The sequence below is a fragment of the Malus domestica genome, chromosome 09, assembly GCF_042453785.1.
Source record: "Malus domestica chromosome 09, GDT2T_hap1".
Lineage (NCBI taxonomy): Eukaryota > Viridiplantae > Streptophyta > Magnoliopsida > Rosales > Rosaceae > Malus > Malus domestica.
In genome coordinates, this window is record NC_091669.1 from 1,239,136 (window position 1) to 1,266,701 (window position 27,566).

The following is a 27,566-nucleotide window of genomic DNA, read 5'->3' on the forward strand; positions in this document are numbered from 1 at the left end:
CAGAGTGTTTTGGGTTTTAGTGTACATTAAATTTGTTGTTTTTAGGGTAAGAATATTGAGTTGAGAGTCCCAAAATAAGCTAACCATAATAATTTGACATCAAACTCGTCTTTATAAAAATCGAACTTGGTGGTTTTTACTTACAAATAAAAAGAAATAAATTTAATCTGAAAATACCTTTAAAGAAAAATGATCATCGCCGGATCTTTTTCTCAAGGATCCAACAATCGTATCCATTCATTGTACATCGTATGATCAATTTTCGTTAAGTACTATTTATATTTGAATTTTAAATTTTAAACTTTAAATGATTTCTAACCGCACGATATATAATAAATGAACACGATTATTAGATTCCTAGAATCGGGAAAAGGATCCTTTTCTACCTTCAAATTCTGGTGCCAAATGGCAAGGTTTCAGCTCAATTATTACTAGTCAATTTCCCATTCACGGGCAATAAGTAAACTTGCAGGAAGAAAAACAATTCATTATTCACAACATCCTTGACGCATCCAGAAAAAATTAACTAAACTTAGATCATTGTTTTGGTAAACAAATAAACTTCAAAATGATATGCCCAATGTAACCCGGAGCACATGCCGTATGCCGTATGGTATCCCGAGCGTCCGATACCAGGACAAAACGATGTCTCATTTCCTTTGAAGTAGCAATAATCTCACTACAAGTAGAAGTCCATGAAATAGCTCCTCCTCGGAGCAACTTTCGTCATTGTTTATCTAATAGCTCGTCCAGGCCCCCTTCTGGCGCGAAGGTCATTGTATGTCCTCGTAACATGTTGCAGTCGTGGATCATCTTCAGGAATCTCACGTTTCTAGCATTTCAGAAACAGAAATGAAGGAAACAGTTGTCAAAAACCACAAAGATGACGCACTGAGTCCGATTATTAGGACTTATATTAATGCATCGTGTAAGGCCAGAGACTAACTTTTAATCCCTGATAATATGCTTCTACCGAAAGGAATTGAGGAACTATTTTACGCACTTCCATCAGGTCCTTGATATAGTTGGCAACACTATAACCTCCAGTCTGCAGAAAACAGCACAAAAGATTTGTAGTAAGACAATCAAAACTAACACAAAATGCATAGACCCAGGAGGGGTGAAGAATTCTCTCAATTCTTTATGGCAATATAGCAACTAGAGATAACTCTTTTAAGTTGCGCACCTCGTCACCAGCAACTTGAAGGAGAAGATCACTCCCCATTTTTGGACTTAAGAAAAAGCTCCGGGAATTCATATTCACCTGCATTGGAACATGAAAACCTTAAAATGATTTTGACTAAGGCCATGATTTGAAATATCAAAAACTTGATTTAAGAATTACAAGCTGCAATAGACCAACCATACCAGTGTTTCTTCAGCAATTTTCATTCCCTTGGGAGCATATCCAATCATGGCTCCCTCCACAAGCGTCTACAGAAACATAGTTCAGCGTAAATTAGGGTATGCATCTGAATGATAAAAAGACTAATAACACATTAAGTGAAAAAAAATATTATCGTTTTGTTCGGCAGAGATGCTAAAACAAAGCATCGGGATACAATACGTTATAATAAGAAAAGATTAAGAACAAACAACTAGCCAGCCACATATTTCAATGTTACATATTACTTAAATAGGACAAACTGAACCAATTATACTTGTTCCTGGCACAATTATTTTTTCGATTTTAAACAAAAACATGAGAAAAACTGATAAAAATGGTTTCTACATAAGCTAGTCAATGAAGCAATAAAGTGATAATTCAGATTCTCTTAAACCAAGAACATTATTCTCACTTTTGAGTTTTGTCTACAACACAAAATCAAAGGACCAGTGTACATATATGAAAAGAAAGTGATGTTTCATGACAAAAGAATTGTGTTTGTTGCCTAACTCACCGTATATAGTTCTACTACAGGAGGCTTTCCTGACTTCATATAGTCTTCAAAAGTTTGAACACCACAGTCAATGTCCCCTAAGTGTAGATAACACCTGAATAAAAAAAAATTAGCAGTGAGGACAAACGGACACAACAGAATGAATTGAGGTTATATTAACGCACAAGCAAGACAATACATGTAGTGCATTTAATAAAATTTTGTAATAAAAGGTTACTTACCTCATTATTTGCAACACAATAAACAGATCGGGACTTTTTCCTTCCTTCGCTAGCATCCATCACCTATTGCCAGAAATTTGCTTGGAACGAAACCGGAGCGTTGTACAGAAGAGCAATGAGAAGAGAGTGGTTCTTGAGTCTCCATCTACCTTAGCTGATCGTATATTGAATTCTTATAAACCAAATGTTTCCAAAGAGTTTAGTCCCATAACATATAATCTTAAAGATATGAATTGTATCAGAATAAATTTTGATGACTTTAACCTCGGCACCACTTCGTTTCCAACTCTAAAAGAGGTCTTTCCAGAAACGTACACCAACTATCTTAAGGTAACCCATATTCCTTCTGATCGCTTAATACGACTAATCCATGATAAACCATGTGCAATTTGTCTGTCCTATAACAAAGAAGAGTTGAAGGAGTGCAAATTTGTCCTGCCAAGATGCGAAGATAAAGACCATGTATACATTCCTGAGATTGATCGAATTGTGTTGCGTCTACATAAACAAGAGTGCAGGTTCAACGTTTTGTCTCAACAATCAAGTTTTCTAGGGACTTTTGCATAGTGGTTGATCTCTTGATGACTGATTCTTTCCTTACAAAGCACGGCTTATTTTATCAAGCTCCACTGTTGTTCAGTAAACAAAGAGTTTCAGATAACTTAATTGAAGATGTGTCTTGTATGTTAGAATGCAACCGCGAAAGTCTTAATTACTGCTGCAAAGACTGGTCAGGTGATTGGTGATTTATGGTTTGATGAAGTTGATGACAATAAAGTCTATTGTGATCGTGGAATTCAAATTCCAGATGATGTAGAACACATAAAAAATACAAGGACTCAAAAGGCCAAGTTTATTTTGTTAGTGGAGAAGGATTCCGTTTTCGATATTTTGAAGAAGGTAAAATTTTGCAACAATGTTGACTGTATTGTTATACCGGGGAAGGACAACTGTCAGTTAATAACCCTTAAAAACAATCTTGTATTAACCAACGGTTGTCCTTCTCCGGTAATAACAATACAGTCAACATTTTGCAAAATTTTACCTTCTTCAAAATATCGAAAACGGAATACTTCTCCACTAACAAACTAAACTTGGCCTTTTGAGTCCTTGTATTTTTTATGTGTTCGACATCATCTGGAATTTGAATTCCACGATCACAACCTACTTCATTGTTATCAGCTTCATCAAACCATAAATCACCAATCACCTGACCAGTCTTCGCAGCAGTAATATAAAGACTTGCATTCTAACATACAAGACACATCTTCAATTAAGTTATCTGAAACTCTTTGTTTGCCTAACAACAATGGAGCTTAATAAAATAAGGCGCATTTTGTAAGAAAAGAATCAGTCATCAAGAGATTAACCACTACACGTAGAACCTCAAAGGTCTCTAGAAAACTTGATTGTTGAGACAAAACGTTGAACCTGTGCTCTTGTTTATGTAGACGCAACACAATCGATCAATCTCAGGAATGTATACATAGTCTTTATCTTCGCATCTTGGCAGGACAAATTTGCACTCCTCCAACCCCCTTTTTGTTATAGGACAGACAAATTGCAACTAGTTTATCATGGATTAGCCGTATGAAGCGATCAGAAGGAATATGGATTACCTCAAGATAGTTGATGTACGTTTCTAGAAAGACCTCTTTTAGAGTTGGAAACGAAGTGGTGCCGAGATTGAAGTCATCAAAATTTCTTCTGATACAATTCATATCTTCAGGATTATATGTTATGGACTAAACTCCTCGGAAACATTTGGTTTATAAGAATTTAATATACGATCAGCCAAGGTAGATGGAGACTTCAGAACCAATCTCTTCTCATTGCTCTTCGTCTCCGAGCTAGACAAAGACTCTGAAATCACAGAAGCCACCAAAAATCGTTGTACGAAGCTCTGAATCCGGTTCCATTCCAAACAAATTTCTGGCAATAGGAGAATTGCAACACAATAAAACGATGCTTACCGCTGACAGTACATCTCCAGAAAGCCGAGATTTGGTTTTTGCAGCGTTATTTGCAACAGGTTTCTTCTGACAGAACCGGTGAATTACCTGATGTTCCAGCTGGCTATCAGATAGATCCGGATTGCTCCCTGAATCTTCTTCGGCCCTTTGCCTCTGTTAGAGAAGATCAGGTTGTGTAAGGGGACTTATTATATAGTCCAGCTATGGAGAGGAGGGCAAAACGATGTCAATAGAAATTCGAGACAGCTGCACTAAAACATATTCCTCGCCTACTTTTTCTGTCAAGTGAACACTCTTCAAATAATACACAAAAACTACCTTCTTCAATCTTTCATCTATGGCACTCAAAGCACGGGACTTCTCAACTTTAGTGAGATAGAATCACGCTCCTTAGCAGCAGAAATTTCTAAAGCTAGTTTTTGCTCCCGAGTGGCTTCTTGTAAGCTGCAATCAAACATTGCCGAATCAAGAAACAAGTAACAATAACGAAGCACAATAACAAGAAGCAACAAAATCCCAATCGTTAAGAGTCTGCACCAATCTCTTCAGTAAGATTATCCCACTTGAATTTACTCAAGTACTTGATATTCCAAAGATCATAGTAGAAAGACGACCTCTTCTTCCCACCTAAACACAACCGAACAACAAGCAAGCGGTATAAATTTTGTATCGAAGAAACACAACCGGAATGCAATGCATCCACAAACGCAAGCTGCAACAAATAAAATCCTCTAAGAAAAATATTTTAATTTGACATAGTTACCTATCTGTTCACCATTTAACATATTAGCAACTCTCTTAGCAACCCTTTTGTCAGAAAATTCAACCCACCTGCATTTGCGATAATTAGCGATTTTCCGACATACCCTCCCGGAAAACCAAACTCTTTCGATAAAGATTAACGATTTAATGCTTCTTTTTGCCTCTGAAATTTACCAGCTTTGATTTGAACACGACCAGAAGAATGGCAAGATAAAACCTCTGTATCTCTCCGTACTGAGAGAGCATCTGACGAAGCGTCGACGGATCCATGCGCGGCGGAATCCGACCCAAATAGCAAACCCCTCGCTGCTTCTCATCCTTCCGGCCTTCCTTCATCGATTTCTTCCCTTTGTTCTTTCTCTCCATTTCCATTGCCAATCTCCAGCCCCAATTCTATTCCCTTAAACCCTAAAACGCTGAATTCAAAGCTGAAAAAAATAAAATAACCCAAAACATGGAAAATTAATAAGAAAATCAAAGGATATCGAACTGAGATTTTCTGGATTAATAATTATGTATTAAAAATAAAGGTTAAATGTTTATGATTATTGGGTTATGGAATTAGCGTTCGTAGATTACCAGAAGAAGAGTGCGGCGATTCGACGGCGGTGAAGCTCTTGCTCTGCTGCTCAGTGAGTCTCTCACTGTCTTCCTTGGGTGGTTCGGTATGTGATCCCAAACTGAAAATAGGATTCCAAATCCCAAATCAAAAATTTTTGGAATGAGAATTTGAAGACCAACCCGAACCGAAATTTCGCTATTCCTAATTTTCGGTATTTCGGGATGATTCGGTATTCCCGAATTTCATACAAATTAAAAACAAATCTCAGTACAAGCCACAGTTTTTTGTGCAGACACCATCAGAGACATGGCAAAGCTTCATCATACCACATTGACAGTTACAAAACACACTTTCATTGCCACTTTCACAGTGCGTGGCAGGCAATTAAAAACGATTTCCTCTTCCGCTTCCATCGCCATGGTAATGAGAAAATATAACCCAAAACAAACACATTCACAGTAACGAAACACACTGTCATTGCCACAGATGTTATCTTCAACTCACATTCACTATGCATTAACTGTTACTTTACATCACGAAACCCAACCTAAACCCGCGTACCCTTACAAGCAGTGCAAACACCGGGAATCTCCCCCACTCCATCAGAATTCAGACATGCTTCTCCAAACACCCAACCAATTATCTCACACATTTCTGCTCAGCATTTTGGTACTGGGCTAAAAAAAGGAGAGGGCTCGATGGCTGTCTGGCCGAGGGAGGCTGGGATTCAAAGATGGAAATGAAATGAGGAGAGAAGGAAGGGTGGGCTGGAGAACCCCAAAAAAACGAATGGACGACACAAATCGATTCCAAACAATCGAACGGTTGAAATAATTCTAAATATAATTAAAAAATAATATATATATATATATATATTATTTATTTTTGGTTTGATATGGGATTAGGGCTGGAAAAAAATCCCGAACATCCCGAACCAAACCGAAAAAATTCCGATCCCAAACCGAAAACGTTCCTAACCGAAAATCCCGAATTGTTATATACTCGATCCCGAAAAATTCAGTACGGGATTCGGGATCACATTTGCTTTCATTCGGTAATCCCGAACCGAACCGAAACATTTATAAAATATATATTTAATTTTAAATAGGTTTTAAGAATTATGTGGACCATTGGATTAGTTGAGATTTAATCTCAACCGTCCAATCCAACTTAAGTTTTTCAGTCCTCTCGTCTCTGTCTCTCATTCTGATTCACATACACACACACATTCTCGAACTCTCTCTTAAGTCTCAACCCAATCTCATCTCTTTCAGTCTCGACTTCACAATCGTCGAGACACCGTTGTCCAAGAGTCGTCGCAGAAAAAAGAGGCGCCGTTGTCGCCAGAAGTAAGGAAGCATCGTCGTCAAGTCTCCTTCTGCAGAAGTATGAAGGAGGCGCCGTTGTTGCCATCCAAGGGTCGCCGCAGAAGATCTGACAACTTCGATTCCGCATCGTACACTGAGTCCAGTGGTTTCGATAGCCGCAACTCCTTTCCGGCGAGGAGCTCCAGGGAGCGAAAGGAACGAAGCAGTTGTAGAAAAAGCAGCCGCCGCAATGAGTGATGAGATTTCTAGGTTGATTTCGAAATATAAGGTTTTATTTCAAATTCTTTTGCTGGGTTGATTTATAGGGTTTGTCAAGATTGGGGTTGAATCTGTTTTGATTGTTTCCTGATCTGCAATTGGAAAAACTACTTTGTAAAACAATTTTGAATTTTGAATAGATGAGTTTTGTATAATCCAATCCCGAACCGAAATACCGAAAAATTTCGGGAATCTCAAACTTCGGGAATACTGAAATATCGATTCGGTTTTGAGTTTTGAAATTCCGTCCCGAAAGGGATCGGTTTGGGTTTGAGTTTGAGCTTTTCGGTTCGAGATCCTGACCCGAACCACCTCTATATGGGATACCATTGAGGAGACAATATCGATTTCCGTACCAAAATATTGGAATCGGTTCGGTATGTTATCCCGAAATTTTTGGGAATTTTGGTTTGAGACTTTTTTTATTTTGAGATCGGAATTTTTTTGGTTTGGTTTGGAATTTTCGAGAATTTTTTCCAGCCCTCCTACAAAGATGGCTTCTTGAGTTTACACATGATACGCACCGTTTCGCTTCTCTATATATAATTGGGCTTTTTTCTGCAGCCCAAAGGGCCCAAAATATAAGGTTCGGGCTTTGCTCAAGCGATGAAATTGTTTGCTTCCTAAAAAGAACGTTACTCGGTGATACTAGTAATTCACGTGTTAATATGTTACAAAGTTAAAGTGCAGATAATATTAACACATAGATACATGTGTTGTAACATATATCACTAGGGTGGTCTCCGCTCCGGCAAATAGCTCGAATTTGTAGTTTTTAGGGTAAGAGAATTGAGTTAAGACACAAAATGAACCAACCATAATAATTGACCTCAAACTCGCCAGTTATGAAAATTGAACTTGATAATTCCGACTTACAAGTAAAGAGGAATAAATAATTGGGAATACCTTTAAATTCTAGTGCCAAATGGCAAGTTTTCAGCTCAATTATTACTAGTCTATTTCCCATTCACGGGCAACAAGTAAAATTGCAGGAAGAAGAAAAATCATTATTCACAACATCCTTGACGCATCCAGAAAAAAATTAACAACTTAGATCATTGTTTTGGTAAACAAAAAAACTTCAAAAAGATATGCCCGATGTAACCCGGCGTACGCCGTATGGTACCCCGAGCCTCCGATACCAGGACAAAACGATGCTCATTTCCTTTGAAGCAGCAATAATGTCACTACAAGTAGAAGTCCATGAAATAGCTCCTCCTCGGAGCAACTTTCGTCATTGTTTATCTAATAGCTCGTCCAGGCCCCCTTCTGGCGCGAAGGTCATTGTATGTCCATGTAACATGTTGCAGTCGTGGATCATCTTCAGGAATCTCACGTTTCTGCCATTTCAGAAACAGAAATGAAGGAAACAATTGTCAAAAACCACAAAGATGGAGTCCGATTATTAGGACTTTTATTACTACATCGTAAGGCCAGAGACTCACTTTTAATCCCTTGTAATATGCTTCTACGGAAAGGAATTGAGGAACTATTTTACGCGCTTCCATCAGGTCCCAGATATAGTTGGCAACACTATAACCTCCAGTCTGCAGAAAAGAGCACAAAAGATTTGTAGCAAGACAATCGAAACTAATACAAAATGCATAGACCCAGGACAGGTGAAGAATTCTCTCAATTCTTTATAGCAATAGAGCAACTAGAGATAACTCTTTTAAGTTGCCCACCTCGTCACCAGCAGCTTGAAGGAGAAGATCACTCCCCATTTTTGGACTTAAGAAAAAGCTCCGGGAATTCATATTCACCTGCATTGGAACATGAAAACCTTAAAATGATTTTGACTAAGGCCGTGATTTGAAATATCAAAAACTTGATTTAAGAATTAGAAGCTGCAATAGACCAACCATACCAGTGTTTCTTCGGCAATTTTCATTCCCTTGGGAGTATATCCAATCATGGCTCCCTCCACAAGCATCTACAGAAACATAGTTCAGCGTAAATTAGGGTATGCATCTGAATGATAAAAAGACTAATAACACATTAAGTGAAAAAAAATATCATTTTGTTCGGCAAAGATGCTAAAACAAAGCATCAGGATACAATACGTTATAATAAGAAAAGATTACGAACAAACTACTAGCCAGCCACATATTTCAACGTTACATATTTATTAAATAGGACAAACTGAACCAATTATTCTTGTTCCTGGCACAATTATGTTTTGGATTTTAAACAAAAACATAAGAAAAACTGATAAAAATGGTTTCTACATAAGCTAGTCAACGAAGCAATAAAGTGATAATTCAGAAATCAGATTCTCTTAAACCAAGAACATTATTCTCACTTTTGAGTTTTGTCTACAACACAAAATCAAAGGACCAGTGTCCATATATGAAAAGAAAGTGATGTTTCATGACAAAAGAATTGTGTTTGTTGCCTAACTCACCGTATATAGTTCTACAACAGGAGGCTTTCCTGACTTCATATAGTCTTCAAAAGTTTGAACACCACGGTCAATGTCCCCTAAGTGTAGATAACACCTGAATAAAAAAAAAAATAGCAGTGAGGACAAACGGACACAACAGAATGAATTGAGGTTATATTAACCCACAAGTAAGACAATACATGTAGTGCATTTAATAAAATTTTGTAATAAAAGGTTACTTACCTCATTATTTGCAACACAATAAACAGATCGGGACTTTTTCCTTCCTTCGCTAGCATCTCCTGAAGAGCTTCCATCACCTAGCATAATGTGAGAAGTGAAGACATAAGAATCAAATTTTTATGGCAAAGGGAAAAGAGAAGGGAATCTTACCAGGCAACTTAATTTATGGTGGTATTGTTCAAACCATACAGCATTTCTTCGTAGTTTGATTTATAACATAATGAAAGAAAAAACTAAATAATGCTAGGGAGTACGAATCACGAGAGCCTCTCATGGTCATAAAACTTATGAACCATGTAGTCCCACATCCATGCATAGAGCGGTATATTGTTAGGTAGATATGGATATTGCCCAATAACAAAAGATTGAAAGTACAATATCAACAAACCAAGAAAAAGAACCTGCAAGCAAACAAGATACAATGGTTTCTTTAGTGGTGTGGAGATAAGATAATAGATATGTGAGACATTACCTCTACATTCCTGAGGTCTGCACAAGCATGGAACGCAGCATGATACACGGTTAGTTGCCTATTCAGAAACCCACCCCTATGAGAATATTCAGCAGTTGGCATATTATACAACTCTTCTTCCGTCACACCCATCATCACATTTTCAGCAGTCATACTTGATCCTTCAACCGATGACCACTCTTTTGATCGCTCAACAAACTCTATAATCTTTAGTGCAAATGGAGAATATAAGAGCTTTGAACAGAAACAAAATAAAAGCTTACTCAAACCAGAGGAGAAAACGATTAAATAATTACTTTGGTGCCGAAATCATCTGGTAAAAGGGTTTTGTTCCTAAGTGCAGTTACAAGTCCAGCGTAGCAGAACCTGTTTAGCCCAAGACCAGCAGCAGTCATGTCACGGACAATTGCATACCTGCATCAACAATGCAATGCAGAATTAACTGCATGAGGCACAAAATCAACATTTGGAATAACGAAACAAGCACGGAAAACCAGAGCATAAAAGAAGAAACATACACTCGATCTAATCGGCCAGTAGCTGCGCACGCATTGAGCAGACACATGTAGGTCTGTACCTTGGGTGACACTTCATAGTTCTTCATGTCTTCCAAAATCTATTGAAATAGATCACATCAAGACATAGTGACATACCCACATTCCCTTGTTAATGATCAGACAGGGCTATAAACAGCAAAAAACCTAGAGTACATCACTTTACGGCATACATTTGCTATATTTAACGGCCAAATGTTCGGTGAACAATCCAACAGAATTTAGCCAGTATCCGCTTAAAATGCAATGTATACTATGCATCGATGTACATTGTGCAATATAGAAGGAATCTTACAAGTGGCAGTAAAAACCCGCACCTGAATCGCTTGATCAGAGTGCTTGCACTTCCCACACAATGTGATCAATATGTTGTACATATTAACCTACAACAACGCAATCGAATCAACATCCACACACACACGCGCGCGCGCGCACATTTTCCGAAATAACGACACAAAAATGCCGATACAAATTTAAACAAATGACATACATCAGGGGCCAAGCCCATGGATTTCATCTGGTCAGCGAAGAAGAAAGCGTCCTGCAAGCTCGAGCCTTTGAGGGTGCCCAGTATGAGCGACCGGAAGCTGTCCTGGTCAGGCTGGACGCCGTCGAGCATCATATCCTCATACGCATCCCTCAGCAGGAAATGCTTCCTCTGAGCAGTGAGGGAATTGAACACGCTGTTGTACTCCGACACGTTGTTGGCATAGTTCCTCTTCGCGTATTCCTCCGTCGTCACCGCCGCCGCAAAGTACCGCCGTCCCAGAGCTCGCAGCGCAGGCCGACACTGAGCTGCAGCGGCATGATTCAGTATTAACATTTTGTTTCCAAAACTTCAAAAAATTAATGGAAAATCAGAGCTCTGAAGCTTTGGATTACCAGCAATGGATTGGAGGATTCTCATGGTTTTTGCTCTGATGCTGACTCGCTGTGCGACTCAGTGATTGAGAGTGGCGAGTTTATCTGTTTCTAAACCCCCAAACCCTCTTTCCTTTCTGCGTTTCCTTCGTTTTTCCCTGCGTTTCCCTCGTTCGCTGGCTCGAACAGATAAAACGCAACGTTTTCATGCGATTTTACCATGTGTTGGCTTTTTATGGACTACATTTAAATGGGCCCATGTATTAAAGCCTGTGATATTGTCGTGGTCTATGAAGCCCAAACACTGATCTCAAGAGGCCCGTTTAGTGGCTGAGGACCCCACAAGATTAGGGTTTGATTCGGTTTAGAGCTTCGTCGGTATAATGATTTGACCAAACACTGACCACTTAGTTTGCATACCGAGACTTTCAATTCGAATCGGATGTGTAAACCGAACCATTAGTTTATTTTGATCTACATTTATTTTTTTGGGCACAAATCTTTAGTCCACTCGAGTTGAGTTCTTCTTTGATCCTCACTGTTCGGAGCTTAGGAACCAGGAAATTCGAATGATTCAAGAGAAAGAGATTAGGGTATTTAAGTCTGGTTTGGTAAACATTTAGCTTCAGTTTTTTTTCACAGTTTTTTGTGAAAAAAAAAAAACCAAAAACAAAAAACTGCAAAACCCAGCTTTGAAAAACCGGCTTTTTTCACATCTGTTTTACATAAAAGTTTACCAAACACTATAATACTGCTTTTTTTTTCAAAAGCACTTTTACAAAAAAATTTACCAAATACTCTGCTACTTTATTTCACAGCTGTTTATTCTCACAGCACAGCAGAATCAGTTTTTTTTCAAAGCACAGCAATACCAAAACAGCCCTTAGTTTGTATGAGGTAGGCGAGTGAAATGAGCTAACAAAGATAGTCGGATTCAATTTGAGTGTTTCTGAATTTTCTGATTCTTAGACTCTAGACAATAAAATCCAAAGAGAATTTCAACTCAGTCCACTCCTATTGATTCCATTGCTTCTATATAAAGAAACTTGTAATTAGGTCACTTCATGTTAAAACATTGTCCAAATTAAATCTACTCTGAGTATGTTAACTCACTAAACATATGGTGTAATTTTGACAAAAACAATTGTTAGTAATACGAGATTCGAACTTGATGCAAATGAACGAATATACTCTACGGACCAAATAACTCAGCAAATCTCTAAATAATATAAAACATATCTAATTAGTCATGTCATATCTCAGCCAAAGCTATGATCTTAGTCTTGATATTGCACAATTAACTGATGTGAGATTATGGTAGAATTGTTTCGTTTTTGGAGATTTGACACGTTTAATTATGAATTGATGGATGAAGTTGAACATCGTCATTATAGTTGGATATCAGAGTGCGCAACAAATAAGACTAACAAAATAGAAATATTATTAAACAAACGAGAATGCCGAAACGGCTACAAAACCCTAAGAGACTACATTGTGAATGACTTAATTCTCAAACTAAATTACAAGCTCTATTTATAGAGCAATAAACCTAAGAAACCCTAATGCATAAATGCCAAAAATACCCTACTACAAAATCAAATCAAATCTCTAATTAATTTCCTAAATAAACCTAATAAATTCCAACACCTCCCTTCAAACTCATGGCTCAACACGACATGGGTTTGCCAAAGTAGATGTGGATGCAAGACTTCAAATTCTAGTGCCAATGTCAATACCGATGCCGATGCCAATGTCAATACCGATGCCGATGCCGATGCCAATGTCAATACCAATGTCAATGCCAATGCTGATACCGATGCCAATATCAATACCAATACCAATGCCAATGCCGATGCCGATGCCGACTACCATGCCCAATGCAAGAATACACGGGCCACAAAACAACCATATTTTTTTCTTTTTTTTCTTCCTTCTTCATTTTCGTGGTTTTTTTTTTTGTTTCCTTCTTTTCTCCTTCGTCCCCTTTTTTTATTGGGAACTTTAACGAAAAACACCCGGTACTGTTCACTTTAACGAAAAACCACATTTTTACACTAAAAAGTCAATCCTGGTACTATTCACTTTACCCTTTATTTTGTCCTTATCATTAAAACTCAAAGTTTTCAAGCTCTTTTCATTAGTTTTCCTTTTTTTATTTGCTGGGGAATCTTCTCCTCTACAAGCAAAACTTTTTTTTTCATTCATTTTTCTTTTCCTTGCAAACAATCAATACCAACTAACAAATCTAAAACGAACGACGACAAAGGCAAACAAATTGATACCAACGAGAATGGATTGAACCCTAAGGATCGAACCCGCTCTGATACCAAGTTGAATATCAGAATGCGCAACAAACAAGACTAACAAAATAGAAATATTGTTAAACAAATGAGAATGCCGGAACGGCTACAAAACCCTAAGAGACTACATTGTGAATGACTTAATTCTCAAACTAAATTACAAGCTCTATTTATAGAGCAATAAACATAAGAAATCCTAATGCGTAAATGCCAAAAATACCCTACTACAAAATCAAATCAAATCTCTAATTAATTTCCTAAATAAACCTAATAAATTCCAACAATTACTAATAACCCTACACTGATAAGTGATAGCAAATCATAATATTTATATGTAACTTGCAACTCCCAGCTGCCAACTCCCTTCCATATTTATTTGCGTTTGGTGCAAAGTACACGACCAGATATTTCCATTCATTTAATTGAGTTGTTGGTTGTGATTAAGTCCCAATTGCAAATTGCAACGTGCCAATGTCCCATTTTGTCCGTGTCGGCGATACACCAAATGTCATAATATTAGTGGTTAAATTTTTTTTTAAATATCTAACAATTTGTATTATGACAATTGGTACGGCCCAAATTTTTTATGTAATAATCATTATATTTATTGTTAATAATTAGTTTATGGAAAATTTATGAGTTGGGTGTGGTGACTGGGGAAAGTAAGGCCAAAGTGATCAGAAGCGATGTTATAAATTTCTTGGGCAACATTTAAACTTAAATAAGCATAAATGATCGATCACTCTTTAATTTACTAGTGCACTGTCTTAATTAACTAGCATAACTTAAATTTACATAATACATAAGAATTTGATTATATTATTATGTGCTTATGAGCATTACAAATAAAACACAAGCGATATTTGTGACAAAAAAAAGCTAGAAAACTCGTTAACATTCAAAATAAAGCCCATCATGAGGATATGCAGGTGGTGCCATTATCGGTCCTGAAAGGATGCGGTCTCATCGCCCGGCCTTGAGGGGGTGTAGGTGGTGCCGTCGTCGGCCTTGAGGGGCGTATGACCGAATGGATTAAGCAATGTTTTTGCTTGGGAGGGCATAGGGTTTGCTGAACTGAAGGGAATGCTGAGTAGTAGTGCCCTTCTTGTGAAGGGCCTTCAACGAGGAAGGGCTGACCTGCACGAACAAATAGTTGCCAGCAAAGAGATCACCAAAGTGCGACTGCCCTTCCTTGAACCTCCTCACCACCTTTTCACACAGAGCAGAAATCACCCTCACCTTCCTCCTCAAGGACAACAACCTCCTCAGGCTCGGAACTCTGAGCTTGAACGATCTCCTACGAATGTGAACCCTTCTGAACGGTCTAAACCTGCACCAACTGGTAGTAGAATTGTTTGTCCTTGATCTCACCACCACTCTGTTTGTCTCGAAATCGAACTCGTCGTCATCGAGATCTTCTTCGTGTGTGAGTCTTCGGTAAGCAGGGAGCTTGGAGGAAGAAGAAGATGAGGTCATTGGAGATAACTTCAAAATGTTGTTTGGAGTTGGATGGGAATTGTGAGGGATATGAGATAATGGTGTTTGGGTTGAGTTGTTGGGTTTTATTTTCTTTGGGTTAGGGTTTGGACAATAATGTGATAGGGGAAATATGTGGTTCGAGGAAGTTTCATTCAATGAGACAAACAAGGTGGGTCAGTTATTTTCTTGTAGCAAACAAGCAAAGCAGATGAGGTGGTGAGGTGAAGTTAATGCTTTAGCCAATATCAACTGTTTTATGTACTTGGCCTAACAAACAAGTTGTGTTTATCATGTTCATGTATTATGCTATATATATTATCTTAATAAGTCATATCGTATCATGTCATATTTATTATCTTAATTGTTTCTTAACAGGTGCTCTGATAGTAACTTGATTTGTTAATGGGTCATGCCGTTTCATATTGAGTTAATGGGTCATGTAAGAAATTATTATGCCTAATGTATAGATCTAGAAAGCGATATATTATCAGATTCTTAATGATGACCCAATAACGATCTAACTCGTTAATGGACAACCCGATAATGAATTGACTCGTTAACAGGTTGATGCAAAACCTGTTATTTTCATGTAGTTCATGTCAGGTTAACAAGTCGTGCATGAAATTGACAGACTAGCATTATCACACTGGAATATAGAGTTTAGTTGAAGATACGTACTGTTACTAATTTGCTTTCAAATTATAACATATGTTAAGTATAACAAAATTTCCTTTTTGGATATTCAGAAGGTGTAAATCTAGGCAACAAAAGAGCTTAGTACTTCAACTAGAGGAGCGACCAGTTAGTTCACTAAACCTCAACCTAGGGTCACACATTCTACATGTTCGAAGGATTCAGTGCTGAAAAACTGACTCCTCTCATAAACTGCGTTCTTAGAATGATCATCGTTGTACTCTAATGGATGACATAACTAATAAGTCGTCTATTCTATTGTAATATTATAACACATAAATTAATAGTACAAAAAACACCATGCATGATGCATCACACTCTTTTAGACAAAAACAACATATTGATATAGAGATAAAGACATCCAACTTTAACACGCTTGTCACCGATTTGAAGAATCGAGTGTCACTACCACTTCCAAGAAACGTGACACCTCCGTCACTCTTTCAGGCCTCAATCCAACACCGATGGAGAAAGAAAATGACCACACAACACATGAACCCCTTGATTCCACAACTAAGTCATACGTGTCTACTACCAACAATATTTATTTTATCCCTTTTCCTTTCATGAAAAAGTAATCGATTGCCTCAAATAATTGTATAAATTCTTAAGGCTTCGTTTAGTAAGTCGGCAAGATTTTGGGTCATATACCTTGTGACCCATGTTTAAAACAATTCGTACTACCCATGCCGATTTCGTGGACCTAATAATGATAAAATTTTAGGGTTAAGAATTTTGTTTGTCAGTGTGTAAGAGGTCAAAATGTATTTTAGTCATTGTACTTTAATTTAACGAATTCGATTGTTATTTTACTAAAGGTTAATATTTTTTAACCACACATTGAGGGAAGTGATCAAAATTGTTAACGGCAAACAAATAAATTTTGACTTATAACAGCGACCAAAAGTCTTTAACTAAAAAGTTTAGGTAGAGATACCCAACAAGATTGTACTTCTAACCTAAAAATTTAGATAAAAATGCGGAACGGAGCCTATATTTTAGTCCCACTCAACCCCACATTAGACCAATGCAACTTTTCCAAAGTTTCTCTCCCTGATTACATCCAGTCGACACACGAAGCTTTGAAAGCAAGCCATGCTCAATTATTTGAATTGTTGCTTTGCTTTTGCCATAAGCAATGGAAAGGAATCTAGGGATCTGGAGAGGATCCCTTTCAATAAGCAATCATCTAATCACTTGGACGATGGGACCACCATCCACAAGAAGTCAACCTCCCAAGAAATAGTAGACCACCATCTCCTATTTTACGACTCGAGATCCTTACCGAATTTCTGTGTTCAGAATCGTCAGATTTCAATTTATTGCAAATCCTACGATCACATTAGTCAATTTTACTAGTTCACCTCGAGGGTCAAAATCTCTTCCTTTTAAACGGTCCAGTTTCTCAATCTAACAGGACTGTGAAATCCGAAGAGGATGTGAATTCCTACTTTACCCCAAAGAAAGAAAAGAAGAGGATCACTGGATCGGCATCTATAAAGCAAACGCAACAATGAAATTACAAATATGTACAGAGGGCAGCATTTCATTTCTTTTTCTTCTTTTTAAACAACCCAAAAAACATACCAGACACCTGGATCATTGTCAACATATGTTGGATTCGACCAACCAATTACAAAACAAAAGCTACTAGACTCATCATATTGTCTTATTTTTCCACCTACCTTAAAAAATTTAAAAAGTTAAAATACTATTTCCCCACCCATTATTATTCCCCAAATAACCTTTAATATATACATACATATGAAATTCTAAAATTCTCTCTTAAAAAATATAACAAATAATATGTAAAAAAAACCACTAATTAAGGTCTGCAAATGCAATGAAACCAACAAAGGTATCCAAATTCAAAAGAATTCGACAACGATAAATTAAAAAATACGATTGACAAATTCAAATAACCTACACAAGTTATTCTTCTACATTTTCAATGAAACATAATATTCTACATCTTCCGTAAAAGCATCACTTCCACCTCTTAGATGGAAAAGTCATCTTCTGAGTCCATTGATATTTTTTTACTTTTTCTAAATGAAAGGAGATGAAAATATGAGTTAGGATTTACGGTAGACAAATCGTCTCCGCCCATTTTTTTTTTTTTTAAATTAAGCAAAACGAGATAATTAATGTCCTTATCAGTCTTTTTGCAAATGGACAAATTTGTAATTAAAAATTTCATTAAAAGATAGGTGAAAAGATAAGACATTGGGATGGGAATAACATCACTCTTACCAAACCTAATAACCTCCTGCTGATCACCTAAAGCAATGGACTACAAAGAATGTGATTTTAAAAAAAAAAAATTTATATATATATATAAAATTAAATTAAAAAAAAATTCCCAATACAAACAATGTCAGCACTCTGGCACGAAAGAGAGTCGTCATTAATACAGTTTTATCCGGGTTTGGATTGTCGTTCTGCATATTGGGCACGAATGAAGATCCTGTCCACAGTCGCAACATGTCTGCGCCGGAAACATAACACTGAGAAGTAAGAACATGGTGCTAACAATATGATCGTCTCAACTCATCTTAAAACTATAACTCAAAAATGTACCTGATGCCCGCAACCAAAGGCCATGTCTTTCGAATTCGTAAGGCAAATGGGGCAAACCTGTTCAACACCATATAAAATGTTCACCCATGAGTGCTACAAACGCATCAAAACAGGTTTAAAGGTGGCTGCTGAGAAGTTCGCATACCTGATGATCATAGGTAGAACTGGGAGCAGATGGAGCTGTACCGACGGAACTGCTGTCTCCATAATAAGGGGGAACACTAGGCTCATAACTGGTAGTTTGAGAAGGTTTCGTGAAAGATGGTGTACTGAAACCGGTACCACGGGAAGGTTTTGAGCTGCTGAAAGATGACGCACCATACACTGGTGGGGGAAGAGGAACCCTCTCAGGAATATTGCCCTTCCGACCACTGCCCATTTCAAGAACAATATTGTGTATTAACATTAAGTACACAGTGGTATTCAAAAAGCTTTTAGAGATGAGAAATATGGACAGCATTGTTACCCCAGTAAGCTAAGTTCTAATGTCGCTTTATACTGAGAAGGAATTTCCATCAAGGCTGCTAGAGCAAATTCCGTCTCCTTTCTTGATGGTGGCACGTTCTTTGACATAATTTGCGTAAAATTCACAAACTACAGACAACAAAATAAATTTGCTTTCCAGTTAAGTACTTTCCAATAATCATAAACAAGCGATCATGAGTAACATAAAGAAACTCGTATTAAAATGCTGGGAACTTACTTGGAAATTATCAAATTCCCGAGTAGGAATATTGTCATCAAATTCTTTCATCATGTCCCAGGGCCCATCTCCAACACCAACTAATATAATTGATAGAGGGAGCTTGCTGTGATAAAATAAGTGTACAAGATAAATAACGGTTGGTAAAAAAACAACGCCGCATGTTTAGGAAAAAAAAAACTACCACACTCACCTTGCTGCAACAATGGCATTAACTGTGTTCTGCTCCTGAGGGCTCAGCCTGCCACGTTCAGTATCAACACTTCTAGTTACCTAAGGCAAAAAATCACATTACGTCAGAAAAAAATATTGGGAAAACTTGCGATTACAATACAACATTGCCACTTGCAACCATCATAAAACAGGAGAGCAAGTATCAGCAGAGCTCGTTAAGAATAGCTATCATACAAGATTACGCCTATGGCCTCTCCAAGAACCTAACTTATCACACAACTTAAGAAGGAGATAGGGCAGGATATCCGCAAGCGGATATCCTGAACTGTGATAGACTTTAAAACCAAACAGCCAATTCCCATAAGAAAAGGCAGGAATTTCCTTCATAGATAAAACAAGATTATAGCACGGCCGGCGTATACTCTACTAAATAAAACAAGATTGAAGCAAGATACCTGGCCATCTGCAATAATCAACAGTACATGGTACTGGCCGTGACTCTCCTCAACAATAGTCATGGCCTGTTCAATTACAGGTGCAAATGAAGTCGGTCCTGCCAAACATAACGAGATAACGTAAGACGACTGGTTAGCTGATACAATGATCATGTCAAGAAACAAGTATATATAGGAAGCATCAGCCAAACCTGCAAGCCGTAGCTTAGGAACAATTTCCCTGTAGCGAGTCAATACTTCCTCGAATCCATTGCAATATCTATCATCATAGAAACTAAAGACATCTTGATCATGAGTTGACGCTGCAAAGTGACAAAGTGATGATTATCATCCCAGGTTTGAAAGAACAAAACCTTAGACAAACAAATCGACAATAAATAAATAAAACCTTACCATCTCCAAAGCCGAAACAGGGAATTAGGTTATCCTCATCAAAAACAGCCAAGGTCTTTCCAATTATGGATATCGCATGTTCATAGGGATTTGGCGTATTCCCAACGTGATGCAAGCTTTTCCGGTGAAATGACCTCGCACCTATTTACACAACCAATTTCAGTATCTTCCACAGCAACACATACACAATTTACACTAAATTATTTGAGGAGATAAGATATTAATGGGCTTAACCTGTCCATTCATTGCTCTTTGTGAAATCAATACCGACGATAAGATTGGAAGACTCGAGACCAGCACGTGCAAGAGCCTCCGTCACCTGAAAACAAGTAAAGTTGAGTCAACATAATTAACCATCTCAGGCGGTTAACAAAACTTTAACCAAAAAACAGGGAAGCTTGCAGAAGATACCGCCGCGCTAATCTTACCTCCTCCAGGGAATTGTAAGAATCAGCAATTCTGGAATATCTCCTATCGAACTTCTTCTCATGCCGAGGAGCTGCAGGAGCAGCCGGCCGAGGGGCTGCAGGAGCAGCCGGTCGAGGGGCTGCAGGAGCAGCGTACTCGGGGGCATAGTAAGGCTGTGCTGTTGGATAGGATTCCGGGGGTGGTGGTGGTGGATAGCTCTCACTTTCTTGACCATATGACGGTTGAGCATGTGGCGATTCAGAATATGTTGGCTGATCATCCGAATACCCGTCCCACGCAGAACTCCATCGAGTAGACGAATCCGGCCTATAGATCCCCTCTTTTGAACTGCTCCCACCCATTAACCCAACTCAGAATAAATTCCCAAAATCTAAAAGGAATCCTGTTTCCCCTTTTCCTTAAGAATGCAGCCCGCAAAAATCAACCGAACGAGTCGAAATCCGCACCTACAAAGCAGCCAAAACAAAACCCAGAAAGCAGAAACTATAAACTCAAATCCGCACCTAAAAAGCAGCCAACCGGAAAACGAAAACTTTGATTTATAAATACACCCCCACAAGGCAGCCAAAACAAACCCCAGAAAGCGAAAACTTTGAATTCAATACCGGTGGGCGCATATATATGTGAGGACTCGAAAACAGAGTTCGGAACAGGTGAGGATTGGTGGAAGACTCTAAGAAAGTTCGTATTCAGTATTATTGCAAATTTGAAGGGGGATTTGGAAGGCTCAAGGAAACGAAGTTGGACACGACTCGTTCATACCATTACAAAATTGTATTCACCGCCGACTTAAAATAAACCCCTGTTCTGCTAAAAGTTTTCTACCCTTGCCGAAAATTAGGCGCCAAGTGTCGCTTCCACCGCAAGCCACAAAAAGGAAAGATTTTGATTACGCACCCACCAAAACTAATAAAATTCGCAAATCGAAAATCACATGTATAATGCAAAGAGCAAGAAAAGACAAAATACTGAAACGACCTCAGGAAAGTCAGAGCGGCACTGTTCGATCTCGATCGTACGTACCTGAGGAGGAAGGAGGGCTCTGAAACATGGCGAGCGGTCGCCGATGGAAGACTTGGAGTGATGAGAGAGAGGGAGACTGAGTTAGGTTTAATTAGTAGATTAATGGGTTGGTGGATCTTAATTAGTCGATTATAAATATATGATTAGAAAGTGGGGAGGCTCCCCTTTTTGGAAGAAAGTGGGAAGCTTTAGCTCTCTACTTTTTCTGAGTTCTCTTTTGAAAAGCTGAATATTTGAGAAATCGGAATCAGAGGAAATTTGGGGCTCTCGGTTCATGGAAGTTTCGCCGAAGTGGGTACCGCAATAATGGCTGTTACTGTTTTTGGATTCGGTGTTTTTGAAAACAGAAATTGAAAGTTTTTGAGTTCTGTTTTTTTTTTTTTTCAATATTGTTTATTTTAACGAAAAATCATATTTTTATACTAAAAAGTCAATTCCGGTACTATTCACTTTACCATTTATTTTGTCCTTATCGTTAAAACTCAAAATTTTCAATACATTTTTATTAGTTTTCCTTATAAAAAAACTATGAATGAGTGGGTTTGCTTGACTGCGACTGCGTCCTCACGTTCTCCATTCCCTAATCTCATCTTGTATTCTGGAAAAAGTATAACATTTGCGTTTAGGTGTGTTTTGTATTATATGATCGTTTATAAATACTTTTATATTTATTAAAAGTGTGTTTTTAAAGAAAAAAATTTAGGACTCTAATTTTTTAAATTCAAATTTTTTTTTAAAGTTTTAGACCTTAAAAACTTATTTAGTATAACGATTTTAAAAAATTTAATTCAAGACTAGCTAAAAAAATATAGTTCATTCTCTAAAAACTCAACATAAAAAAATGAGTTTTTAGAGTTTTTAAGCTTAAACTTACTCATTTCTTTTCTCTCCCTCCTCTTTCACTCCAAATATATCTCTCTTCTCTTCTTTCTCTTCTCTTTTTTTTTAACATTTTTCGTCTCTTCTCCAATGTCACAGCCCGTCCCGGAATTATTAATTCCGAGGACGTGAGATGACCAATGTGACCTTAAACGGGATTAAGGTGTGTAAATGTATGACATTTGTTTTACTTTAAGATCCTAAACTAGGGTTAGATTTATATTTGTATGTGTTAATTTGTGCTTGGACTTAGGTAGGACCTCCTACCCTGAATTCCCTCCCTAAAACCCGTAACCTTTCTTCTCTCTTCTTCTTTCATTCCATACTCTCTCTCTCTCTTATTCTTTTCTGAAAACTCTCTCATTCTCTCTCTTACTCTCGAACTCACGGCAACCACCAAGAACCACCACAATATTGTACCAACGTTCCATTTAAGACCACCATCGTGATCCTGGGGACTTCACGAGCACGGGGATACCAATTTCAGGTGAGTTTCACTTCGAAAACCCTAGTTCTAAAGTTGCCGTGAGATGACACTGTTCATGAGCTTTGAATTGGTTACGTTTTAGGCTAAAACAAGATCACAGCGAGTTTAGTAAGGTCCCAAGGAAGCTCGGAGTGCTTCGTTGGAAGTTTTTGGACGTAAGAACACGGAGATCGACAAGTTCAAAGTTTGGCCGGAGCTTTCGAGGCGTTTTCCGGCGAATCCCCGGCGAGTTAGGAGTCGAGGTAGGTATCAATCTCTTCGTCTCGTCAAGTAATACAACTTTACTTTTTGTTTCACTCAATTTCGTTGAGTATTGAAGAAGTTATACTCATTTGAAAAATACCCAGTTTCCGGCGACCTCCGAGGCTTTCGAGGCAGTTTCCGGCCAAACCACGGCGAACTAGGTGTTGTGCAAGGTACCATTCTCTTTTTCTCTTCAAGGGCTACAACTTTCGTTTTTGAATCACTTGATTTCGTTGAGAAATGACAAAGTTATGGCAATTTGAAAAACTGCCCGGAAAACGGCCGCCGGAAAAACCAGTCCGGCGACCCAAGGAAGAAGAAGGTGCTACAGTAAAAATAAAAAATAAAAATAAAATTATTTTAAAAATATGTCGACGTCCGTGACGTCGAGTAGATCACTGTGGTATATTCATATACCTAAATTGAACACCGTATGAGAAAGTTATTGAGGATTGTTGGTTAGGTGTTCAAATAACGTTTTATAGTTTTCACATTTAGGTGAAAATGTGAATTGATGATCCGACCGTTGGATCGTCACCAAAATTTGATACGTTGTAATACGTAATATTTGAGGATTATTGGAACTTACGGATTGGGAATCCGAGTTACGGATCTTCCGGAATTGGAATTGTAAGTCCATAATATAAAATGTTAACCGTCACTTAGTTTTGGAAATTGACGGAGATCCGACCGTTGGATGGTAATGAAATTTTAGGATGTTGTCCTAGAGGTATAATGTGGACCTCTGGAAGTTATGGATTTAAAATCTGAGTGGCAGATCTTCCGGATCGATCAACGTAGTGACGTATTTTATATAAGTTATGTATTCTATCGATATGAATTCTGAGCCTGGATTTGATTACTATTCTAGGCGGCGATCGTCATGACGCCTTGATGTGTGGTGCTAGGGAGTTGTTGGACGAACTCCAGGTGAGTGGGCAGTTTTGTTTTCCGTATATATATATACTTGACGTTTCCCAGAAATTGAATTGAAATGAAAATATGTTTAAAATGAAATGCATATGAGTTATGTGGAAAAACGGGAAGTGAAATACCATGCATAGAATTGATATGAAAAGTATATAGAAATGTGAGTTGAAATGCCATGCATGAATTAATATATGATGCATATGTATGAATTGGTGCGGTGGACGCACATGTAAGAATTGATTTATGATGCATATGTATGAATTGGTGCGGTGGACGCACAGGTAAGAATTGATTTATGATGCATATGTATGAATTGGTGCGGTGGACGCACATGTAAGAATTGATTTATGATGCATATGTATGAAATGGTGCGGTGGACGCACAGATGAGTATTTAATTACTGTTATGATGATGATGATATATATTGAGCTCAAATCCTGCACCATGGTTTAGTGCTTATAGTATTCACCGCATCGCACGCTCGCCTTGGATCCAAGTAGATGCTAGTCGTACAGTCCACGCGGAGTGGGTACGACAGACCAGTCGCGAGAGTGTTAGTGAGATTCCGACTGGTGGGTGACCTTAGATTATGTGCACAGATGATTTATGAGAAGCACTAGAGCGTAACTTGTGTGCAGAAGGCCGGACGGGTCACAGAGGTGACTCCGGTAGAGTGATAATGATAGATTTTGAGCTCTAGGTTCAACCGTATAGGGCTATTAGAGGGCCTACGGTTGATTACTTTCTTGCACCTGATATGATTATGTTGATGCATTCATACCTTATTACTGTTGAGATGATGTGGCATGGCATAATTAATATGAGAAATGTTGAGATGACATGGCATGGCATGATTGATAAAGAGATAATGTTGAGATAGTAAAAATGAAGTTTTGAGAATATATATGTATATTTATATTTTACATTTCTGGGAAAGTATACAGGTTTTACGGAGAGGGGTTACAACGTTTTGAGAAATGTTTGGATTTGGAAAAGAATTGTTTTACTGACCCACTCAATTTTGGTTTTGCGCCCCTCCAGGTTCAGGAATCACAAAGGTGTGGTGACTACGAGGAATACAGCGGGGTTCTGACAGATTGGACAAAATTAGGACTCACCTTCGGGTGTATCAACTTATAAATTGTATAATTAAAGCTTCCGTACTGTGCAAATGGTTACGTCACTCTCACGTGACGGCCAGCATGCCCTCCTTCGGGACGGGGTGTGTCATCCAATCCGTTCCCACCATTCTCTCAGTTATTTCTCTCTCTCCTATTCCTCTCTATCTCATCTTATCACCTCTCTTTTTTGTCTTTTCTTCAACAATTTCTTACTTTATTTACTCCTCTCTCCTGTTTCTCTCTCTCATGCGACTTCTTCTTTTTAGATCTCTTTGTTTAGTTTAAGTTGTAAGATTTAAAAAATTTAAATCGCAAACCAATCAAGTTTTTGAATCTTAAACAAAATTGTTTTCAAGAAATGTTTTTAAGAAATATTTAAAAAATGATAAATAAAATTCAAATAAAATACCAAAAACCTTTAAATTTCAAAAGAATTTAAAGTTTTTTTTTTTTTAAATTCTCTTGTATTTTTATTAAATATTAATTCTAGCATTTGAGAAATCAGAATCAGAGGAAAAATGGGCTCTGCACATGAAGTTTCGCCGAAGCGGGCACCGCAATAATGGCTGTTACTGTTTTTGGATTCGGTGCTTTTGAAAACCGAAATTGGAAGTTTTTGAGTTCTGTTTCTGGTTTGAATTTCGAGAAAGTCCACCTAGGATATGGGTGATGATGAATGACTGGGTTTGTTGGTGTGCGACTGTGGCCTCACGTTCTCCATAGTCCCTAATCTCATCTTGTACTAGGAAAATGGATAATATCTGCATTTCGGTGTGCTTTGTATTATATGATAATGACTCGCTTGAAGTGTATAATAAAATTTTTAGAATGTTAATAATATTTTTTTAAATTTATTAAAAGTGTTTTTAAATAAAATATTTTTCGGTTTCAAAAATATTTGAAATGTATTTTTTTTAAATTCATTTGTATTTTTACTGAATATTGGTTTTAAAAATATATTTGCTAAAATCATTTTTAATTATTTTATGATGAAAATTTGGTTGTGACTATCGTGTATTATTGTATCTTGACAAAATCAAAATCTTTTCATGATATTTGGCAATTGTTTAGTTTATGTGTGTTTGAAGAAATATAACGATTTTGATACCAATTAATATATTTATAATGAATTGACTCGATTGTGACAAGTTGATGTAGATGGGACTATACTTCCGTTTATTCATAGGTGCACAAGGATTGACACCTGTCTTAAATCCAAAGTGAGCATATGGTGCGAAAGGTGAATGATCACGTGAAGGCTGTCCTTGGCCTCGGGCGGAGCACTAACACGGATTTTGTTGTTTTTTCTGTAGGACTTAACTGGTGTGTAGAAATATATCAATTTGCACTATGCTAAAATGTTTTGGTGATAAAGGATTGTCTGCCCTCCTTGTTCCCGTGCCCTCTCGTGCCCTCTTGTTTTGTGTGGTCACGGTTAAGCCATGTCAACATTTTATATTATTTTTTTATAGAGATAATAAGACAAAAATGAATAGGAATATAAAATGTTGACGTGCCTTAACCGTGACCACACAAACAAGAGGTGATATGAGGGCACTGCAACAAGGACGGCATACAAGGTGCACCACCATGTTCATACTCTTCACATTAACCTTTCAATCATACAAATTTCATAATTAAAATTGTTTATTTTTCTTAATGATTCTTTAACGATTCCATATAAAAAATAACCATCAATTAAATAAAAGATAATCTAGTTATCTATCTGTACAAAATAAAAAGAAGCTTCTCACGCTTCGCAAATGTCAAATCATTAATTTGTTACACACGTAACTTAATTGTTTTTTTATAGAAATAAATTTTAAATGATGATTAAAAATACATCAGTCAAACGAAGACTGAGATTACAAAGTTTGTTTTAAAAAAAATACATTAATCTAAAGTTGGTGTACAAGGTGGTCAATTCACGAAAAAACTAACAAAAAATAAGCTCACCGCCACCATGCTGTTCCAATTTACTAATACAAGATCATGGGTAAAGCCGTCTTTACATATAAGCAGAACTGAATAGTGCTACGACGGCAATCTATATTCTAAGGGCTCGTTAAGATGTGCTTTTAAAATAACTAAAAATGTTTTTAGAGAAAATATTTTTGGGTTCCAAAAACACTTAAAGCGATTTCTGCAAGAAGCATTTT

At 37.5% G+C, this 27,566-nt stretch overlaps 4 protein-coding genes and 1 long non-coding RNA gene across 13 annotated transcripts; 1 reads left to right on the top strand and 4 right to left on the bottom strand.

Annotated features, from left to right (window-relative positions):
- Positions 1-466: 466 nt before the first annotated feature.
- On the bottom strand, positions 467-11,727 carry LOC103442191 (pentatricopeptide repeat-containing protein At4g35850, mitochondrial-like). Of its 4 annotated transcripts, none has more exons than XM_070827372.1 (12): positions 11,540-11,727; positions 11,148-11,452; positions 10,975-11,040; positions 10,622-10,719; positions 10,400-10,517; positions 10,104-10,310; positions 9,632-9,708; positions 9,410-9,503; positions 8,873-8,938; positions 8,691-8,768; positions 8,451-8,552; positions 467-832 (listed from the first exon to the last, which is right to left on the bottom strand). In XM_070827372.1, exons 1-12 carry the CDS (start codon positions 11,562-11,564, stop codon positions 734-736), a joined length of 1,335 nt encoding a protein of 444 aa, XP_070683473.1. In that variant the 5' UTR covers positions 11,565-11,727; the 3' UTR covers positions 467-733. The 4 variants fall into 4 exon arrangements, with proteins under 4 accessions (XP_070683473.1, XP_070683472.1, XP_008379180.3 ...); XM_008380958.4 differs by lacking the exon at positions 467-832 and adding an exon at positions 7,830-8,345; XM_070827371.1 differs by having other exon boundaries at positions 11,148-11,706.
- On the bottom strand, positions 4,031-6,171 carry LOC103442197 (pre-rRNA-processing protein esf2-like). 3 transcript variants are annotated; one of them, XM_070827374.1, is made up of 6 exons: positions 5,437-6,171; positions 5,075-5,285; positions 4,859-4,926; positions 4,633-4,722; positions 4,414-4,539; positions 4,031-4,248 (listed from the first exon to the last, which is right to left on the bottom strand). In XM_070827374.1, the coding sequence occupies exons 2-5, from the start codon at positions 5,227-5,229 to the stop codon at positions 4,508-4,510; spliced, it is 345 nt and encodes a 114-aa protein (XP_070683475.1). In that variant the 5' UTR covers positions 5,230-5,285; positions 5,437-6,171; the 3' UTR covers positions 4,031-4,248; positions 4,414-4,507. The 3 variants fall into 3 exon arrangements, with proteins under 3 accessions (XP_070683475.1, XP_070683476.1, XP_070683474.1); XM_070827375.1 differs by having other exon boundaries at positions 5,032-5,285; positions 5,437-6,169; XM_070827373.1 differs by having other exon boundaries at positions 4,079-4,296; positions 5,437-6,169.
- Positions 11,728-14,850: 3,123 nt separating the features above from the next.
- On the bottom strand, positions 14,851-15,294 carry LOC103421598 (uncharacterized). Its single transcript, XM_008359644.3, has one exon. It carries the CDS (start codon positions 15,292-15,294, stop codon positions 14,851-14,853), a length of 444 nt encoding a protein of 147 aa, XP_008357866.3.
- A 2,876-nt stretch (positions 15,295-18,170) lies between these two features.
- Positions 18,171-22,055, bottom strand: LOC103442192 (E3 ubiquitin-protein ligase RGLG2-like). Of its 4 annotated transcripts, none has more exons than XM_008380960.4 (12): positions 21,748-22,055; positions 20,724-21,170; positions 20,530-20,614; positions 20,296-20,436; positions 20,094-20,204; positions 19,903-20,000; positions 19,467-19,546; positions 19,274-19,379; positions 19,037-19,164; positions 18,716-18,941; positions 18,571-18,627; positions 18,171-18,478 (listed from the first exon to the last, which is right to left on the bottom strand). In XM_008380960.4, the coding sequence occupies exons 2-12, from the start codon at positions 21,063-21,065 to the stop codon at positions 18,398-18,400; spliced, it is 1,455 nt and encodes a 484-aa protein (XP_008379182.3). In that variant the 5' UTR covers positions 21,066-21,170; positions 21,748-22,055; the 3' UTR covers positions 18,171-18,397. The 4 variants fall into 4 exon arrangements, with proteins under 4 accessions (XP_008379182.3, XP_070683478.1, XP_070683477.1 ...); XM_070827377.1 differs by having other exon boundaries at positions 21,703-21,951; XM_070827376.1 differs by having other exon boundaries at positions 21,330-21,786.
- Positions 22,056-22,938: 883 nt separating this feature from the next.
- Positions 22,939-25,520, top strand: LOC139198514 (uncharacterized). Its single transcript, XR_011584055.1, has 5 exons — positions 22,939-23,113; positions 23,196-23,355; positions 23,461-23,529; positions 24,228-24,286; positions 25,328-25,520. It is a non-coding gene; the product is annotated as an uncharacterized lncRNA (long non-coding RNA).
- The last annotated feature ends 2,046 nt before the right edge of the window (positions 25,521-27,566 follow it).

What these genes read in the sequence shown, in the direction of transcription:
- LOC103442197 (XM_070827374.1), bottom strand. Translation starts at nt 5,229, where the DNA reads ATGGAAATGGAGAGAAAGAACAAAGGGAAGAAATCGATGAAGGAAGGC. An exon ending in CAGTACGGAGAGATACAGAG is followed by an intron (nt 4,927 to 5,074) that starts GTTTTATCTTGC and finishes TCGCAAATGCAG; the next exon opens with GTGGGTTGAATTTTCTGACA. An exon ending in TAATCTTACTGAAGAGATTG is followed by an intron (nt 4,540 to 4,632) that starts GTGCAGACTCTT and finishes GTTTGATTGCAG; the next exon opens with CTTACAAGAAGCCACTCGGG.
- LOC103442192 (XM_008380960.4), bottom strand. Translation starts at nt 21,065, where the DNA reads ATGGGTGGGAGCAGTTCAAAAGAGGGGATCTATAGGCCGGATTCGTCT. An exon ending in CTGTTTCGGCTTTGGAGATG is followed by an intron (nt 20,205 to 20,295) that starts GTAAGGTTTTAT and finishes GTCACTTTGCAG; the next exon opens with CGTCAACTCATGATCAAGAT. An exon ending in AATGCCATTGTTGCAGCAAG is followed by an intron (nt 19,380 to 19,466) that starts GTGAGTGTGGTA and finishes ATTTTATCACAG; the next exon opens with CAAGCTCCCTCTATCAATTA.
- LOC103421598 (XM_008359644.3), bottom strand. Translation starts at nt 15,294, where the DNA reads ATGACCTCATCTTCTTCTTCCTCCAAGCTCCCTGCTTACCGAAGACTC.
- LOC103442191 (XM_070827371.1), bottom strand. Translation starts at nt 11,480, where the DNA reads ATGTTAATACTGAATCATGCCGCTGCAGCTCAGTGTCGGCCTGCGCTG. An exon ending in ACTCTGATCAAGCGATTCAG is followed by an intron (nt 10,720 to 10,974) that starts GTGCGGGTTTTT and finishes CTATTTCAATAG; the next exon opens with ATTTTGGAAGACATGAAGAA. An exon ending in CTGTTGTAGAACTATATACG is followed by an intron (nt 8,939 to 9,409) that starts GTGAGTTAGGCA and finishes ATGTTTCTGTAG; the next exon opens with ATGCTTGTGGAGGGAGCCAT.